The 18,641-nt window shown below is 23.1% G+C and overlaps 3 protein-coding genes across 3 annotated transcripts; all 3 read left to right on the forward strand.

Annotated features, from left to right (window-relative positions):
• The first annotated feature begins 109 nt into the window (after positions 1 to 109).
• Positions 110 to 8,228, forward strand: LOC127289743 (zinc finger protein 567-like). Its single transcript, XM_051317864.1, has 7 exons — positions 110 to 230; positions 1,253 to 1,340; positions 1,415 to 1,528; positions 2,379 to 2,495; positions 2,649 to 2,766; positions 2,877 to 5,191; positions 7,203 to 8,228. The coding sequence occupies exons 2-7, from the start codon at positions 1,263 to 1,265 to the stop codon at positions 7,872 to 7,874; spliced, it is 3,414 nt and encodes a 1,137-aa protein (XP_051173821.1). The 5' UTR covers positions 110 to 230; positions 1,253 to 1,262; the 3' UTR covers positions 7,875 to 8,228.
• A 3,699-nt stretch (positions 8,229 to 11,927) lies between these two features.
• On the forward strand, positions 11,928 to 12,433 carry LOC127289719 (odorant receptor Or1-like). Its single transcript, XM_051317826.1, has 3 exons — positions 11,928 to 12,076; positions 12,148 to 12,303; positions 12,377 to 12,433. Exons 1-3 carry the CDS (start codon positions 12,008 to 12,010, stop codon positions 12,431 to 12,433), a joined length of 282 nt encoding a protein of 93 aa, XP_051173783.1. The 5' UTR covers positions 11,928 to 12,007.
• A 244-nt stretch (positions 12,434 to 12,677) lies between these two features.
• LOC127289744 (AP-1 complex subunit mu-1-like) lies at positions 12,678 to 17,971 on the forward strand. The gene is made up of 2 exons (XM_051317865.1): positions 12,678 to 12,844; positions 16,610 to 17,971. The coding sequence occupies exon 2, from the start codon at positions 16,628 to 16,630 to the stop codon at positions 17,894 to 17,896; it is 1,269 nt and encodes a 422-aa protein (XP_051173822.1). The 5' UTR covers positions 12,678 to 12,844; positions 16,610 to 16,627; the 3' UTR covers positions 17,897 to 17,971.
• The last annotated feature ends 670 nt before the right edge of the window (positions 17,972 to 18,641 follow it).

The following is an 18,641-nucleotide window of genomic DNA, read 5'->3' on the forward strand; positions in this document are numbered from 1 at the left end:
TTTTTTTAATTTTCCGCATTAACATTATATATTTTGTATTAAATACTTTATTAATAATTTATTTCAAGAAATTATTTAATTTAATTAATGTAAGGCCGTGGTTTTTTTAAAGTTAACACTAAAAAAAAACATTGTGAAGACAGCCTAAGAGCAAATTTTTAAAAAATCGATCTACCCAACCCTGATATACGTTTAGAAATGTTGCGGCCGGAAATTTGCGCCTAATTATTGTAAGTAAAAAAAAAAACAATTTAATATTTATTATTGTAAATAATTCAATATTTTTTTTTTTTATTCAAATTCAATATTTCGTTAAATTGTATAAATTTTATTAAAATTGAAATAAGAGAAAATGAATTTTTCCCGAAAACGTATATATATCGAAACTAAATGCAATTTAAATATTTATTTATAAATACAATATATGTATATGTAAATAAATTTTTAAATTGGTATTTTAGTTACGTAACTTATAATTCGTTCTCTTTTAATTCCCATTGTTTTTCTTTTGTAAAATTTTCCATTTATCTTACGAACCTAACCTCAAATTTTTTGATACGAAAATAAAATTTCTCAATAATGGGGCATTCTGTGAGAAAAGAACCAATACAAATTTTAAATTATTGAATTTTTTTTTAAATTTTGGTAAATTATTGTTCTATATGATAGTAATAAATCCGTTAAATATTAACTAAAAAAAAAAAAATTGTAAAAATAATAAATTCGTAAAATATTAACTCAAAAATTTTTTTAAAAAAGTAGAAATAATAATAAATTTGTAAAATATTAGCTCAAAAAAAAAAAAAATTGAAATATCCAAAGACAAAAATGTGTTTTTTTTTTTTAATTAATTTTAACACCATTTTTTCAAAATTAATTCTAATTTTTTCCCCCTTTAATTTTTTTTTCATTTTCATTGAAAAGCTGAAATTTTTTTTTCAATTAACAAAATAAATATAAAAATAAAACAACAATAGATTTACGAAAAAAATGTGAAAAAAAAATTATTTTTTTTTTAATTTCTCGTAAATTTATTCTTGTCCCATTTAATACTTATACAGTTTTTTGCAAAAAAAAAAAAAATATCAGCTTTTCAATGAAAAAAAAAAAAAAAAAAATTAAAAGGTGGAAAAAAATAAGGATTAATTTTGAAAAAATCGAATAAAAAAGTTTTCAATTTTTCTAGAATTTTTCAAAAGTTTTCTTAATTAAAATTTAAAATTAATTAATCAATTTTAAATTCTATTTTTAGAAAATTCACCATGGAGGTGACATTAAAACGTTTAACTGCTGATGGTAATTTTGCAAATGAAGTTTTATTTTTAAATCAGCAAAAATCGGTGAGTTAAGAAGTAAAAAAAAAAAAAAATTACTATTAGATAAATTAAAATTAATAAAAAAATTTTCTTTTCAGTATTCATTTGGACGAATGTCAAAAAATGATGTTGTCCTATTTGCACCAACAGTATCAAATCATCATTGTATTTTTCATCACAATTCAAATGGTTTCTTTGTTGAAGTATTGGAGGTAAATTTTTTTTTTCTGATGAAGAAAAGAAAAAAGACTTAAAATTATTATTCATTTTATTTCGAAAACAAAAAATAACGCCAAGCTGAAAATTTCAGAAAGTCTTCATTACATTATCAAACTATTCATGAATTCTTATAAGAATTTAACAACGATTTTCAAACGATTTTCATACGAAAATGATAAAAAATTTAAACATTGGGGAATTGGGAAAAGAAGGTTTAAGAATGATTGGAAAAAGAGACTGTGATTGTATGATATGTTACTATGGTCGATGTTGAGTTATGGTGTGAAATTATGGGGATGGATGGAAATGGAAAAAGTGGAAAATATGCATGAGAAATATTTAAGATGGGTTATGGGTGTTAGTTGGAATTGCCCAGGTTATATGTTAAGAGAGAAGATCGAAAGAGAAAAAATGAGAGTAATTCAATACAAATTCATAAAAAAAAATATTATAGAAAGATATCGAAAAATAATTTTTTAAATTTTAATTTATTTTTTAAATAATTTTATTTTACTTTCACAAAAATATTATTAATAAACATTTAAAAAATTTTAACTTCTACAATTTTAGCATTCAGCAAAGTAAAAATTATTAATTATTATTTATCTAGTAAAATATATTTCTTTTAAATAATTTTTTCTTCAATTTAATTATCGTCAAATAAATAGAACAAAAATTTCAAAATATTAATTGTAAATTTAAATTCATAAAAAAAAAAATTAATTATTATATTTCGATATAGCTGTTTCTATGGTCTCGATTTCGAAAAAATTAGCGCTTTTCCCCTTTTGTCATTTTACAATTCAAATTAATTTTTCAAAAAAATAATATTTATTTCGACAGAGTTGGGCGGGTGTTATTGTTAATGGGACAAAACATACAAATGGTTCGACGGTTCATTTAAAAAATGACGATGTCATCTCAATTGGACCTTTATTTAAATACAAAATTGAAATTAAGGTAAATATTTTTTTTTTTAGAAGAGAATTTTTCATTTTCTTTCTTATATTCGTAATTAAAAATTTATTTACATAAAATTTACGTAAAAATTTAAGTATTTATTTTAAAATTCAAAATTTATATTTATAATTAAAAATTAATTATTTTCCCCAGCCACAAACTGTAAACAATGAAATTGAACAACATTTTACATCCGATTTTGAAACCGATTACGAAAGTATCAAAGAAGAAGATACAGAAAATGAGGACACAGATTGTGAAGAAGCTCAAAGTAAATTTTTTTTTTATTTATTAAAAACTAATTCTTTATTTTACATTCAATAAATGTAATTAATTTTTTTTTAACATTCATTGATAACAAAACAAATCATTTTTCCTCAGATTTCGAGTTGGAAACATCGGATGAAATAAAAGAGGAATTAAACGAAAGCGAAAGAGAGGAAATTACATCGCAACAAATTCATTCAGCAATGGAAATATCATTTGAAGAAGATGAAGATAAACCATTGTTAATGAATTTAACGATTGACAATTCATTGCAATCAAAAATTATCGACGACAATAATGATTCTTTGAAAAAAGGAGAAAATTCCAATTTAGAGAAAAAAATCTCACAATCCATTAATCGTCGACGTGTGTCAATGGAAAAATTATCATCAACAAAAAACAAATTTTTCAATAATTTGAAAAATAATAAAATTTCATCACCAAATAAAGAGAAAAATGAAATTTCCAAAGAAACAAAAATTTCCCAAGAAAATGAAATTACTGAAATAAATGAATGTGCCAAAGAAAATCAAATTTTCGAAAAAAACAATGAAACTTCTACAAATGAAAATGAAATTTTCCCAAATAATGACGAATTAACAATTCATGAAAATCAAATACCAAAAAAAATCCCACAAAATCAAATTCCATTCATAGATAAAAATTTACAAGAAAAACCAAAAACAAATAATAAAAATAAAAATTCCCCAACAACAAAAAATGAATCGAATAAAGAAAATAATTTTCAATTAAAAGAAAATCTTGAAAAGTCACCGGAAAATTCCAATGAAACATCATTTCAACCATTTATAAATCTCGAACGTTATAATTTAAAAAATAAAAATGAATCCCCTTTAAAAAAATTAAAAGCGCGTACAAAACGTAAAAAAGACTTATTACAACAACAAAGTATTCGTAAATGGGTGAGAAATCCATTTGCACAAAAAAAAATTAATTTTCGTGAAGTTAAAATTGTTCTCGAACGTTTAACAATTGACACGCAAAATTTGTCCTCCATTGAAATGGGGGAAAAAAATACACCACCGCCGACAATAAAGAAAGATGAAAAATTGGAAAATTCCCCTAAAATCGAATTGAAAAAAAAAACTAATGAAGAAAAAGTGGAATCAGAAAAATTCATTGAAAAAAGAGAAAAAAAAGAGAAAAATTTTAATAGAAAAAAAATAAAAGAAGTGAAAAATTTGAATATAAATTTTGAAAAAAAAATTGAATTAAAAAAGAAAGGAGAAAAATTAGAGAAGAATAAAAATAATTTGAATTTATTGGAAAAACAACTTCGTGTTTCGTTAACGGATATAATGAAAGATTTAACTTCAATGAAAATATCTCCTTCGAATAATAATAATAATAATTTATCGCAAACAATTAATATCTCGTCATTTGATACATTTCTTTCGGATAATTTAACAAAAAAATTATCATCTACAAAAAAAATTTCCCCAATGAAGAAACATTCCTCTTTGACAATAAAAAAATTGCAAAATCAAATTCCAACGAGAAATAATTTATTAACGAAATATTTTCCCGTCTCGCCGTTAAAGAAACTTTCTACCTTATCTTCTGATGGTAAAAAAAATGGTAACGATAATGATGATGATGATAATGATAATGATAAAGATTATGATTATAATGAAGATAATGATACTGATAATGATAGTGAAAATAGTAATGTAAATGCTGAACCAAAAGTAATTGAAAAAACCCCATCAGGAAGATTAAAATGTCCAAAATGTCCAAAATCATCAATAGGTCCAAGACAATATGAACGACATTTATTAACACATGAAGAAAAACGTTTTAAATGTTCATATTGTGATAAAAAAATTGCAAGTAAATCATATTTACAGGAACATGAAAAATCACATCGCAATGAACGTCCATTTAAATGTAAAAAATGTAATAAAAGTTATGTGGTAGAACGTAATTTAAAATCACATCAATTATCACATTTAAAAGAACGTAAATTTATATGTGATATTTGTAAACATACATTTAGATCAAAAAAAGATATTGCCGCACATATAAGAATACATTTGGGCACTAAAAGAATGCAATGTAAAATATGTAAAAAAATATTGGCACACAAACATTCTTATCAATATCATATGCAAACACATAATAATAAAGAAAAAACAGTTGCATGTATATATAAGGATTGTAAAAAATTATTTACAAGACAAATTGATATGCAACATCATCTTAAATCACATGAAAATCTTAAGGAATTTAAATGTTCATATTGTGAGAATTGTTATAATTATCGTAGTGCACTTGATCGACATGTTAAATTAACTCATACATTTGTTGGAATTTATCAATGTAATTATTGTGATAAAAAATTTCCCTCTAAGTCAATTTTGGAGATACATTTGAGAATGCATACTGGAGAACGACCATTTCCTTGTCAGGTTTGTTATTTTTTTATTTTTAATTCTATTTTTCAGGTGAAAAAAAAAAAAAAAAAAAAAAAAAAACTATTTCCCTACATGCATTTGAAATGGTATTTCAATAGTCAAAAATTTAATTATAAAATTATTAGAAAATTATTAGAAAAAAATTAAGAAATATTAAATATAAAATAATATCGAGAAATAAATTTAAAACTAGATAAATTGAATTTCTGGAAATAATAGAAAGAGAGAGAGAAGATATCTATAGATAACACTCGTACAAATCATTTTCACTTGGGGGAAGGGGGGGGGGGGGGGGGTGAGAAATATATTTTTCACATATGCCTTATATTTAATCACAATATTAAAGAAAAATATAGCACTGAATTTTTTTTTTTATAATCATTTTTGATAATTTTTATTGATTTTTGAAGAAAAAAAAAATTCGAAAAATTCTAAATCAATTATTTTTGAAAAGAAAATTATTTTTTACAGCGAAATTTCGGAAATATGAAAATTCTGTATTCACAGATTTCAATTCTTAACTACATTTGTTTATTTAAAAAAAAATAGGGCTTATAAAAATATGATGAAAAATAAACATTAAGAAATATTAAATTATTATTAAAAAATTAAAAAAATATCATTAAAATTATCATTATTATCATTAAAACTAATTTTATCTTACATAAAAAAATAAAGTAAAATAAAAATAAATAAATATTAAAATTTTAATTTATTAATATTAAATATTATAATAATCATCAAATACAACAAAAAATAATTATAAAATTAATTTAAATAAATAAAAATTTAATAATATAAAAATTAAAAAGTTATAAAATTTGCGTAAAATAATTATTCAACAAAAAAAAATTTAATCATTGACAAATAAATAGAAGAAAAATTTCAAAATATTAATCGTTAATTCAAAATTCATAAAAAATTAATTATAGAAAGATATCGTAAAATAAAAATGTCAATAATTACATAAAATAATAAATTACAATTCTAATAAATAAAGAAGTATTTAAAAAATCTATACTGAAAAAAATTCTATTAATAAAAAAAAAGCCTTTTATTTTACTTTCAAAAATATTAATAAACATTTTAAAAATTTAAATTTCTACAATTTTAGCATTCAGCAAAGTAAAAATTATTAATTATTATTTATCTAGTAAAATATAATAATTCTTTTAAATAATTTTTTCTTCAATTCATAATTAAAACAACTCAAAATTATTATAAAATACAATAATATTCTAACAATATTCGAAAAAAATATATAAAAAATGAAATTCTGTAATATGATAATTCTTGCTTATAAATTTTGGGACAAGGGGGGAAATAAGTCATGCAGTAAGTGTCACTAGTTTATAAATAAATTTTTTCTTTAGTATACAAATAAATAGATTATTGATTTGAATTTTTTTTTTAAGATTATACATTATGAAGATTTCAATATCTTTCTATGGAACACTTTAGTTATTTTTAAAAATTTTTGTCAACTTTTCCCCCATTATATATATAGTAAATGGTTCTTGATAATTATCTAGGGTAAGTGTACCAATTACGGCGCGTTTATAAAAAAATAACAAAACAAAACAAAACAAAATTACAAAATTATTAAAAGAAATTATTTTAATTTTTTTTTATACAATTACTAATCGCCCTTTCGATTGGTGATATATGCAAAAGTGGAACAAATTTTAATAAACTCTGGAAATCGCGATTTTTATTGATCGGATTTGGTAAAACGTAAAGTAATTGTTATTTTTCACGTCACTTGACAAATTTTCATTTTTTAAATAAGTTTAGTGAATATTAAATTAAATTAATTTTTTAAAACAACTCATTATTATTAGTTAGAATAAATTATTATTTATTTTATGAAAAGTTTTAAAAATATGATCAGATTCGATAAATTGTAAAATAATCGCGCAGTAATTAGTACATTTACCCTATACTTATAGGCACAAAATGTAAAAAAAAAAAAAAAAAAAAAACAAAATTAATTTTTTTTTTCAAGGTATGCGATAAAAAGCTGAGAGACGAAAAAACATTACAAGTACACATGAAATCGCATAAAAAAAAATTGACCTGCAACGAATGCAATGAAATGTTTACTGGTAAATTTTCATTGAGACGTCATTTAAGAATACATTTTCCAAAAGAAAAAAATTTATGTCCCTATTGTCAATGGGAATTTAAAAAGCCATCGGCATTAATTAATCATATACGCACTCATACTGGTGAAAAACCATTTCATTGTAATATTTGTGATAAAAAATATGCAATTAAAGGTGATCTTACATGTCACATGTATATGCATACTGGTAATTATCCATATAAATGTAAAAAATGTCATAAGGGCTATGAAAAGGAAAGACTACTTAAAATGCATTATCGTAAACATACTGGTAAAATGCCATTTAATTGTTTATTATGTCAATTTTCATTTAGATATAAAGCATCATTGACAATTCATTATTCAAAACATTTATCAAATGTAAGAAAATGTGATATTTGTAAATTAGATTTTCGTGCTAAAATAACATTTAATCGTCATTTAAAATTACATAAACAATTAAAGGGCATCTATAATTGTACTGTTTGTGAAAAGAAATTTAAATTACAAAATGATCTTGTTGAACATTCGAAGAAAATGATTGAAAGACTCGGTAAATGTTCAAGTAAATGAGAAATTTTATTTTTTTTTTTAAATATTTTTTTAGAGAGTTTATTTTTTAGTTTTCTCCACATTTTGTGTGGAGCGGCCGTAAGAAAAATAAGTGTACAAGTTTCCAAATTAAGTACTATTTTTTATATTTTATATAGAATTATATATCTTTTTCTTTACTGATCACATTTACGAACGTCAGTACTTGTGATTTAGATAAATAGTTTTTTTTTATAGTTGATTATATACAAAATATTTTGGCATTTTATTTTTTGTGACTTTAGTTTATTTCATAAATTTTTATAGATAATAATTTTATTTTTTGATTGCAAATTTTTGAATAATTTTTCGCACTGTATAAATATTAAGAAAAAAAAAGTACGATAAATTATTATTATAATAAGAAAATCGACATTATTTTTGTATTAAAAAAAAAAAAACATAAATTATGTTTAATTATTATGTAAATTGTGAAAAATTAAAAAGTATTCTATTTTGCAAGTGTATTTGATTTATGTGCCTCAAAATTTTATTATTATTATAATTATTATTATTATTATAATTATTATTATTATTATTATTTATTATAATTATTTAATAATAATAATAATAATAATAATAATAATATAATAATAGTAGTTTTAATAATTTCCCACTTGGAAAGATTCCCCGGAAAGTGCCCCCTGGAGGTCGAAACTCCGTCGGAATCCTATCGGAAATTCTTTGGAACTCCGATGGGATTTCGACGGAATTTAATGCTAAATTTTATCTCTGAAATAACTATTATTAATTTTTTTTTGTAAATTAACTATTAGAAATTTAAAAAAAAATAAAATATTGCAATTATTTTTGAATAGAATGAAAAAAAAATTTCATTCAAATTTTTACGTGTGAGGAAAATTAACAAAAAAAAATGTATAAAGCCGAATTTTCATTAAAAAGTGTCCCCCCCCCTTAACTTTTACAGTTTTGAAGCTCAAATTTGGTATACATACGTATTTTTGCAAGTAGATTAAAGGAAAATTATAGCGAACCCGATTGGAATTGAATTTAATATAGTTATAGTACAAAAACTCGAAATTTCGAAAAAAACGTATCCTTCCGCGCATTAATTTTGACACCGCAATTGACCATTATTTCTATGACTTGACATATGTTTCTTATTTGACTCCCTGAAGAGAAAATCATTTAGATTTCGAAACGTTGGAGTAAACCTTTATTAAAACAACAATGGTCCGAATGTTATCGTTTTATTCATACGAAACCTTCTAATTAATATATTTCTCGGACGTTAAACTATTTAAATTTTTACCAGTTTTGGAGCTAAAAAGCTGCAACTTATGGTACACATATTATTAATTTCATGTTGGAAATTTCACGTAAAATATAGCCAACTCCTTTTAAAATATTATATTTAAATATTTAAATTTAAATAATCGTGAACGGAATCCTAGGTAAGCGAATGTAACTCGTACTTGACGAATTTTTTATTTATTTAATTTGCAAAAACCCCGCACCATATTTAAATGGTAAGTCCAATTTTCTACAACTTTGTAATTTTTTAGTTTTTGACCTCCTGAACAAAAAATGTAAATGGCAAAATTCCAAAAAAATGGATAGATTTTTTAAAAATTGAGGTTTAAATTTAAAAAATAGTGTGTTAAAAGCGAAAAAAAAATTCAAAAATGAGTTATAAACCAAAAGAACTAAATAAACTTTCTTAAAACTCGTTACGGAGTCGCTGATTACGAATTCGATGTCAATTTTTGAAAATCCAAAATGGCGGATTCAAAATGTCCGACCTTTTTTTTTTTTAAAAAAAATATCGAATTCACTTGAATCTCGTTACTCGGGCGCTTTTTGGGGTTCGCTGATTACGAATTTGATAACAGTTTTTGAAAATCCAAAATACCAGATGCAAAAAAATAATTTTTAATTTTTTTTTCTAGAATTTTATTTTTAATTTACTTTTAAAATTTTAAAAATTTTAAAATAAAATTTTTTTTTTCGAACACGATGTAAATAGATTTTTAAGAACATCTTATGCGCAGCTTATACAATTTTTACTTCAAAATCATTTCACTTTAAATAAAATTACACGAATGTGTAAAATGAATTCATTGCAATTTGCAAAGGGATGAAATTATTGAAATTTTATAAAATAGAAATATCTTGACAATTTACCGATATGTGAAAAGAGGGAGATACAATATGAATTTATAATGAATTCAATGAAGGGTTGAAAATATACGACTATAATATATATATATGACTTTTAACTACGCCACGGGAATATAAATAAATAATTATAGCTTAGATATGCAAAACATTGAAAACGCGACTTTATATATATATGAAATTACATTCATTTCCAATGTAACATATGTCATATTATTCACTTAAAAATTTTATAACATAGGGTGAATATGAAATAATAGAGACGCGGTTTTCATATACACTTCTCAGCAAATTTAGTCTATAAAATTTTTTTCTAACAAATAATTTCTAATTGAAAATTTTTCTATTCTAAAATATAATTTTTTTTTTATTTTTAATTATAGAAAATTAAATGAAAAATTACTAAATTTTAATAACTTTTTTTTTGACCATAAAAAAAATAATTCACATAGAGAGGGGAATTGAAAAAAAAATGTATAAAGCCGAGTTTTCAATAAAGCTTCTTACAATTGCCGGTGCTTATAGACCAAAAATTTGCTCATCATTCATAACAAAGACATTGTATTATATTTTCTCAGCTTTTGTGATTATTCTTTTATATTTTTCTAATATTTCATTATTCATGTATCTTCCTTTTTGTTATTCATTAAATAATATTGACGATTTAGCTGAATCTTTATGTTGGTCACTTGCATTTTTTGTTATTTGTGTTATAATGATAAATTTTTTAATACGACGTGAAGATATTATAAAATTAATAAATATTTTAAATGAAGATTGTTTAAATACACGTGACAATGAAGAGAAAATTATGCAAGATAAATGTGATTTTACTGCTAGGTTAGTATTATATAGTGAAAATTTTTTTTTTCACTTTTTAGGGCACGTTTACAATATCTAGCGAATTTAGAAGCATTTTCATGAAATCTAGGGAAAATATAGTTTATTTTCTAGTAACTTTTTGGGAAAAGCCTTATAACTAGAAATTAAATTTTCGATTGGTTTCCATTGTACCCAACTACCGCACCCTGATCTAGTAAAAATATAGTAACTTTATTGTTCAAAATTAAGTTACTATAAAGTTAGTAAATTTTTACTAGACCAGGGTGCGATAGTTGACGAAATGGCTAGTGGGGGGGGGGACAATGGAAACCAAAATATATAATTTAAGCTGTGTTTACAATAACCTACTTATAATTTTACAGAAGGAACACAAAATATTATTTTATAACAGGTTATGTCACAACTTTAATATTAATATTTGAAGGATTGGCAAAGGGAAAAAATTCTATTAATCTACCATTAAAAGCATCATTTCCCTATGATTATAATCAAAAATTAGCATTTTGTTTAACATACATTTTTCAATCGGCATTCATTCATTTTTCTGCTCTTATTAGCTTAGCATGCGCAACATTTGTAATGACAATGTTAATTCAAATTTGTTCTCAACTCGATTTATTATATTATCGTCTACAAAATTTATCATATTTATATAGAAATAATATAAAATCAATTATTTTTAATGAAACAGAAGAAATGAAAATTATCAAAAATTGTATTCTTCATCATAATTACGTCTATATGTGGGATTTTTTTTTTTTTTTATTTATGACATAAATTCCCACTCGTCAAAAAATTTTCGTCAACTATCGCACCCTGCTCTAGTAAAAATCTAGTGACTTTATTTTCAAAAATTAAAAGTTACTAAATTTTTACTAAAGCAGGTTGCGGTAGCTGACGAGAATTATGACAAATTGCAAATAGGGATTTTTGCGAGTGGGAACAATGGAAACAAAAAAAAAAAAATAAAGCGGAAATAAAAATATTTAAATTACAGGTTTAGTAGTAAATTAAAAGATATTTTTAGCATTGTATTTGGTATTCAATTTTTTGTATCAATTGTCAATATTTGTACACTCGTATTCAGTTTATCAAACAAAAGGGAAATTAACGATAGATTTTTTATTCAAATTATGGAACTAGCTGGTTTTTTATTTCAAATATTTCTTTACTGTCATTTTGGAAATGAAGTTATGTTAAAAGTAAGTTTTAAATTTTTGCATTTAAATAGTAATAATTTGATTTTGAATTTAAATTTTTCAATAAATCGCAGAGTTTGAAATTATCAAATGTTATAAGTATGATGGATTGGACAGATTTAACAAAAAACACAAAACAAGGACTTCTTTTAATTGGTGTACGCGCTAGTAATCCAATAATTATAACAAGTGGTTCAATTATACCAATGAATTATGAAACATTTTTCAAAGTAATTTTTAAATAGTTTTTCAAAATTATTTTTTAAAATAATTATTTTTTTATTAATAAAAAATTTTTAACAGATTTTAAGAGCATCTTACGCAGCTTATAATTTACTTCAAAAGGCAAACGACGAGTAATATATATTTTATGTAAAAATAATGTTTATAAATTTATATTGCAAAAAAATTTTAATTTAACGATAAAAGAATCAACGATTTTTACACGAATTAAAATTGCTCTTTTTCTTTTTTTACCTTTTTCTTTATATTTACGTTTTATTGGATTTAAAAGGTTTTAAATAAGCGCGCCTTTTTCGACCAATAAGAGAACTTAAGTTGGCGTAAACGCAAAAAAGAGTTGCGCATTGGTGTGAGAATCATTGACAAATGACAACTCTCTAATGCCTCACCTGTTGTTTCTTAACTATAATGCCACACTGTCATTTTCGATGATAAATAAAGAAAAGTATTCTAAAAAAAAAAAAATAATTTTTATAAATTAATTAAAAATACGAATTACTTCTAAAGTTATTATCATCCAAAGTTGCTGTAAGTGATAAAAATTTTAATACTTTTTTCTATTTTTCCTCTTTTAAATTTAATGAAAAAAAAAAAATTTATTTCTATTTTTAATACCATTTTTCTTAATTTGAATACAGAAGTTTATATTTGTTATTTTTCCTAACGGTTCTTAATTTATCGAATTTTTACAAAAAAAAAAAAAAATTTAACCCGAATTAACTTTCTTGCCTTAGAGAGCCATTTTAGAACATAACCTCAAAATTCTCTTTTCATTAGAAAATGGAAGGGGGAAGACCTAGATATTTTATTTTGACATCAATTTCAATAAAAAGTTTTATATAATTCAATTTACAAATTCTAATTTATATATATATAATGAAAAATGCTCTAAAATTCATTTTTCATTTACTTTTCAAAAAAATTTAACTTTTTTTTACAAAATGAAATCTTAATTTTTACTTTTTTTTCTTGAATGTTTATTCGAAAACTGATTTTACATTTATAAGCCTAAAAAAAGGGTTATTTTGCAATTTTAAGCAATTTTTTTCGAATTTTTGGATATATATATATACCTATAAAAATACTCTGCTTTTAAAAAGTTACTCAAAAACAATTTTTTAATATTTTTTACCTATAATAATAATATTGTACACCTAATTTTTTAATGTCATTGAAATCAATTGTTTTTAACTTAAAAATTTTATCATTTCTTTCTTTAAACTTAAACATCTTCTATTATATTAAGTTAACAAATTTCCAATAGCGACCCTAAAAAAAGGGGTTATTTTGCAATTTTAAATAATTTTTTTTTTCGAATTTTTGGATATGTATCTATAAAAATATTCTGTTTTTAAAAAGTTACTCAAAAACAATTTTTTTTTCAATTTTTTAAATATTTTTTACGGGTAAGTTCCACGTCAGAAATATCAGAATCTGCAAGTGGTTCTTCGATTTTAATGATACTTGGTAAAATTATAGCTTTATATAAGAGCAATATGTAAGTAAAAGGAATTTTTAAAATATCTAAAATTTTACGAGTTATATCACTTTTAATTTTGATACTGCATTTTTTTCATTCCTTTATATCTCGGTCAATTTTCAATCGATTTTGATGAATCAAAAACGATTTTTTTCAGAAAATTACGTATTTTCGGAAAATTTTAAAATAAAAATAAAATTTTCTTATTTAAATAGAAAAAATCATTTAGATTTCGAAACGTTGGAGTAAACCTTTATTAAAACAACAATGGTCCGAATGTTATCGTTTTATTCATACGAAACCTTCTAATTAGTAAAAAACAAAATTTCTTTTAGATTTTTTTTCAATTTCGACCTCTTTTTTTAAATTTTTAATTTTTTAATAATATTCCTTTTTATTTTATCTTTAATTTAAAAAAAAAATTCATCCTGGAGACTTTTTTTAGATCTCGTGATATCGTTCTTTAAGTATTATAAGTCTTCATCAATTTGAAAACCGTAGGACTTGCTTCTATCATTACTTTCATTTGTTTGTTGAAATTTTTTATGATTATGAATAACTATTTGTTTTAGAATCCTCTAAAAAAAGCGCTAAAAACTTCAGCTACAATTTCAGGTTGCATTGTTAAGGTTTCATTACAATTTCACAGAAAATTAAAAGGCATTAAAATAAGCTGCAACGCTCATTATTTTAATCCAATTTTGCTTATTTTAATACGAAAATGGATTAAAATAAGTAAAATTAGATTAAAATAAGAAGCATTGCAGCTTATTTTAATGCCTTTTAATTTTCTGTGTTATTTTAAATTATAAATATTGCAAAAAATAAAAACTTTGCTTCAAATCTATTAGTAAAATATTGATTTGCTTGAATTTTCACTTGTTTTAGTCAAGTAATTTAAAAATAAAAACATTATTACGCGAAAGTTTCTAGTTTGTAACAGTAATATTATAAAACAAATGAAAGTAGAAACACAAATCTGGATCCTAGTTTTCTTGAGATGTGGATATTTAAAGAACGATATCGCGAGATCTAAAAAAGTCTCCAGGATGAATTTTTTTTAAATTAAAGATAAAATAAAAAGGAATATTATTAAAAAATTAAAAATTAAAAAAAAGAGGTCGAAATTGAAAAAAAATCTAAAAGAAATTTTGTTTTTTACTTTTTTCTATTTAAATAAGAAAATTTTATTTTTATTTTAAAATTTTCTGAAAATACGTAATTTTCTGAAAACAATCGTTTTTGATTCATCAAAATTGGTTGAAAATTGACCGAGATATAAAGGAAAGAAAGAAATGCAGTATCAAAATTAAAAGTTAAACTCCTACAATTTTAGATATTTTAAAAATTCCTTTTACTCACACATTGCTCTTATATAAAGCTATAATTTTACCAAGCATCATTAAAATCGAAGAACCACTTGCAGATTCTGATATTTCTGGTGTGGACTTACCCTTACCTTTTTTTTTAATTGTTTATTTATTATTTCCTGTTGTTTTGCAAATTATTGGTTAACATGTTTTTATAATTTTAACCCGAAAAAGGGTTATTTTGCAATTTTAAGCAATTTTAACCCAAAAATGGGTTATTTTGCAATTTTAAGTAATTTTTTTTTCGAATTTTTGGATATATACCTATAAAAATACTCTCCTTTTAAAAAGTTACTCAAAAACAATTTTGTTCAATTTTTTAATTTTTTTTTTTTTTATTATTTATTGTTGTTTTTTGCAAATTTTCGATTAGGAACCTATAATATTGTACCGAATTTTAAATGTCATTCAAATTAATTGTTTTTAACTTAAAAATTTTAACATTTATTTTATATTGTAAAATATATAGTATCAGTTGGGGAAATGGGGACAAAATTGCTATTTTTCTCAAATTAAGTAAGTTTCTTCCTTTAAAAGATAATATTTGCTGGTTTATTTTTTTTTTTTTAAGTTGTAATTTACATTCCCAGGATTAATTTTATGCAGTAGAAAAAAATTTAGATAAGCATTAAACGCATGAAACTGACTGTGTCCCCATTTACCCCAAAAATTTAGAAAATTTCATAAAATTCGAGATAAATGGGGACAGTATAGTTTCTAAGAAAGTTTTAAGAAAAAAGTTTCCTTAAGTATATTACTGTATTAAGGGATGAAAAAACTTGAAATTTTTTTTTTAGTAGATATATATAATAGTTGAACTAATTGAAATTTTTTTATTTTTTTTTTTATTTCAGTATTTTGTCTCGCATTTCAAAGAAAACAGACTTAAAATTCATACCAAATTTTTTTCTTATTCCTTATGACTCCCATAACAGAAATTCACTTGAATTTTTGATTTTTGTTAAATCTGATTAATAATTACAAGCTGTCCCCATTTACCGCAAAAATTTTGAAAACTCATGGTAAATGGAGACAGCTTGTTATTATTAACCAAATTGACAAAAATCAAAAATTCAAGTGAATTTCTTTTATAGAAGTCATAAGGAATAAGAAAAAAAAATTGATATGATTTTTAAGTCTGTATTCTTTGAAATGCGAGACAAAATACTGAAACTGACTTTGATTTTCAAGTTTTTATGCATTGAGCGATAACTTTTTTTTATCTTGCTGCGAATTGTCAAGATAAAAGCTTGTCAATACTCTAAACCTCTTGCAAGTGATCTGAGGTTAAAATATTGACGTTGAAGTTAATTTTAAAACTGTAAATTAAGCTCTAAAATCTCTTGTCCCCATTTACCCCGCAATTGATCCCTATTACTTATATATAATTTTTTACAACAAAATAAATTCTAAGAAAAATTTTGTTTTTCTGCCCATCTCTAGATAAACAATAATGCCGAGATGTCCACTTCGGCAATAAATATTCTCGATGTAAAGGGAAAAGTTCTTATTTCAAGAAATTATCGCGGTGACATTGAATCGGGTTTAATTGATAAATTTATGCCATTGGTATTGGAACGTGAAGAAGAGGGTAATTTAACGCCAATAATACAAACAGATGATTGCACATATTCCTATATAAAATACAATAATCTTTATATTGTATCGACAACAAAAAAAAATGCCAACATATCATTGGTATTTGTATTTTTACATAAAATAGTACAAGTAATGAGTGAATATTTTAAAGAATTAGAAGAGGAAAGTATTAGGGATAATTTTATAGTTATTTATGAATTACTTGATGAATTACTTGATTTTGGTTATCCACAAACAACAGATAGTAAAATACTTCAGGAATATATAACACAAGAGGGACATAAATTAGAGATACAACCACGTATACCAATGGCAGTTACAAATGCAGTATCATGGCGTTCTGAGGGTATAAAATATCGTAAAAATGAAGTATTTTTAGATGTAATTGAATCAGTGAATTTATTAGCAAATGCAAATGGAAATGTATTAAGTTCAGAAATTGTTGGTGCAATTAAAATGCGTGTCTATCTATCTGGTATGCCTGAATTACGTTTGGGATTAAATGATAAAGTATTATTTGAATCAACAGGACGTGGTAAATCAAAATCAGTTGAACTTGAAGATGTTAAATTTCATCAATGTGTACGTTTATCAAGATTTGAAAATGATCGAACAATATCATTTATACCGCCTGATGGTGATTTTGAATTAATGTCATATCGTTTAAATACCCATGTGAAACCATTAATTTGGATTGAATCATTAATTGAAAGACATGCACATAGTCGCGTTGAATATATGATAAAAGCACGTTCACAATTTAAAAGACGTTCAACTGCTAATAATGTGGAAATTGTTATACCAGTGCCAAATGATGCTGATTCACCAAAATTTAAAACAACAATTGGTAATGTTAAATATTCACCTGAACAAAGTGCAATAACATGGACAATTAAATCATTTCCGGGTGGTAAGGAATTTTTAATGAGAGCACACTTTGGTTTACCATCGGTTGTCAGTGAAGATGTTGAGGGTAAACCACCAATACAAGTGAAATTTGAAATACCATATTTTACAACATCAGGTATTCAAGTTAGATATTTGAAAATTATTGAAAAAAGCGGTTATCAAGCATTACCCTGGGTACGTTATATTACACAAAATGGTGACTATCAACTGAGAACAAATTAAAATTAAAAAAAAAATTCTTACAGCCATTCCATATTTAAAATTTGGAATTTTTTTCAACTTTTCAAATTTTTTTTTTTTTAAATAAATTTAAAAACAAAATATTGTCGTTAAAAGAAAATTTTTCATGAGAAATTAATTTATAATTGTATATATATATATAGAAATTTATTTGATTGTAGAAATTTTTAATTTTATTTAAATTACAAAAAAAAAGACTGTGCAGTTTCACGACGAGAATTTTTACGACTTTGTTTTTGTGATTAGAGGTTTTTATTGTAAAAAAAAAAAACAAAAAATCATTAGGTATTTATAGTGGTTAATTATAATTCAAAGCAGCAAAAATAGTATTAAATTTTAAAACTATAAATAAATGTGTATTTATTTATTATATATTTCCTTTTTTCTATATTTATAAATCCGTTACTTTATTCACGTAACGGTAGGTATTTTGCGTTACTTTTTTTTTAAAGTAACGTCTTACAGTTACCATTAGTAAAAAAAGTAACGCCTTACAATTACCGTTATTAAAGTAGTAATGGTAATTGTAAAACGTTACTTTTTTTATAATTACCGTTACTAAAAGTAGTAACTGTAATTAAAAAATGTTACTTTTTTAAAAATACCGTTATTAAAAGTAGTAACCATGACTTAAAGTAACGGTATTACTAGTAACCGTTACTAAAAGTAACCGTATAACTAGTAATCGTTACTAAAAGTAACCGTATAACTACTAACCGTTACTAAA

The sequence above is a fragment of the Leptopilina boulardi genome, unplaced genomic scaffold (genome assembly GCF_019393585.1).
Source record: "Leptopilina boulardi isolate dan_hultmark-lab unplaced genomic scaffold, ZJU_Lbou_2.1 LbouV2_5, whole genome shotgun sequence".
NCBI classification, from domain to species: domain Eukaryota; kingdom Metazoa; phylum Arthropoda; class Insecta; order Hymenoptera; family Figitidae; genus Leptopilina; species Leptopilina boulardi.

What these genes read in the sequence shown, in the direction of transcription:
- LOC127289743 (XM_051317864.1), top strand. Translation starts at nt 1,263, where the DNA reads ATGGAGGTGACATTAAAACGTTTAACTGCTGATGGTAATTTTGCAAAT. An exon ending in TCTTTGTTGAAGTATTGGAG is followed by an intron (nt 1,529 to 2,378) that starts GTAAATTTTTTT and finishes TTATTTCGACAG; the next exon opens with AGTTGGGCGGGTGTTATTGT. An exon ending in AATACAAAATTGAAATTAAG is followed by an intron (nt 2,496 to 2,648) that starts GTAAATATTTTT and finishes TATTTTCCCCAG; the next exon opens with CCACAAACTGTAAACAATGA.
- LOC127289719 (XM_051317826.1), top strand. Translation starts at nt 12,008, where the DNA reads ATGGAACTAGCTGGTTTTTTATTTCAAATATTTCTTTACTGTCATTTT. An exon ending in GAAATGAAGTTATGTTAAAA is followed by an intron (nt 12,077 to 12,147) that starts GTAAGTTTTAAA and finishes AATAAATCGCAG; the next exon opens with AGTTTGAAATTATCAAATGT. An exon ending in ATTATGAAACATTTTTCAAA is followed by an intron (nt 12,304 to 12,376) that starts GTAATTTTTAAA and finishes AATTTTTAACAG; the next exon opens with ATTTTAAGAGCATCTTACGC.
- LOC127289744 (XM_051317865.1), top strand. Translation starts at nt 16,628, where the DNA reads ATGTCCACTTCGGCAATAAATATTCTCGATGTAAAGGGAAAAGTTCTT.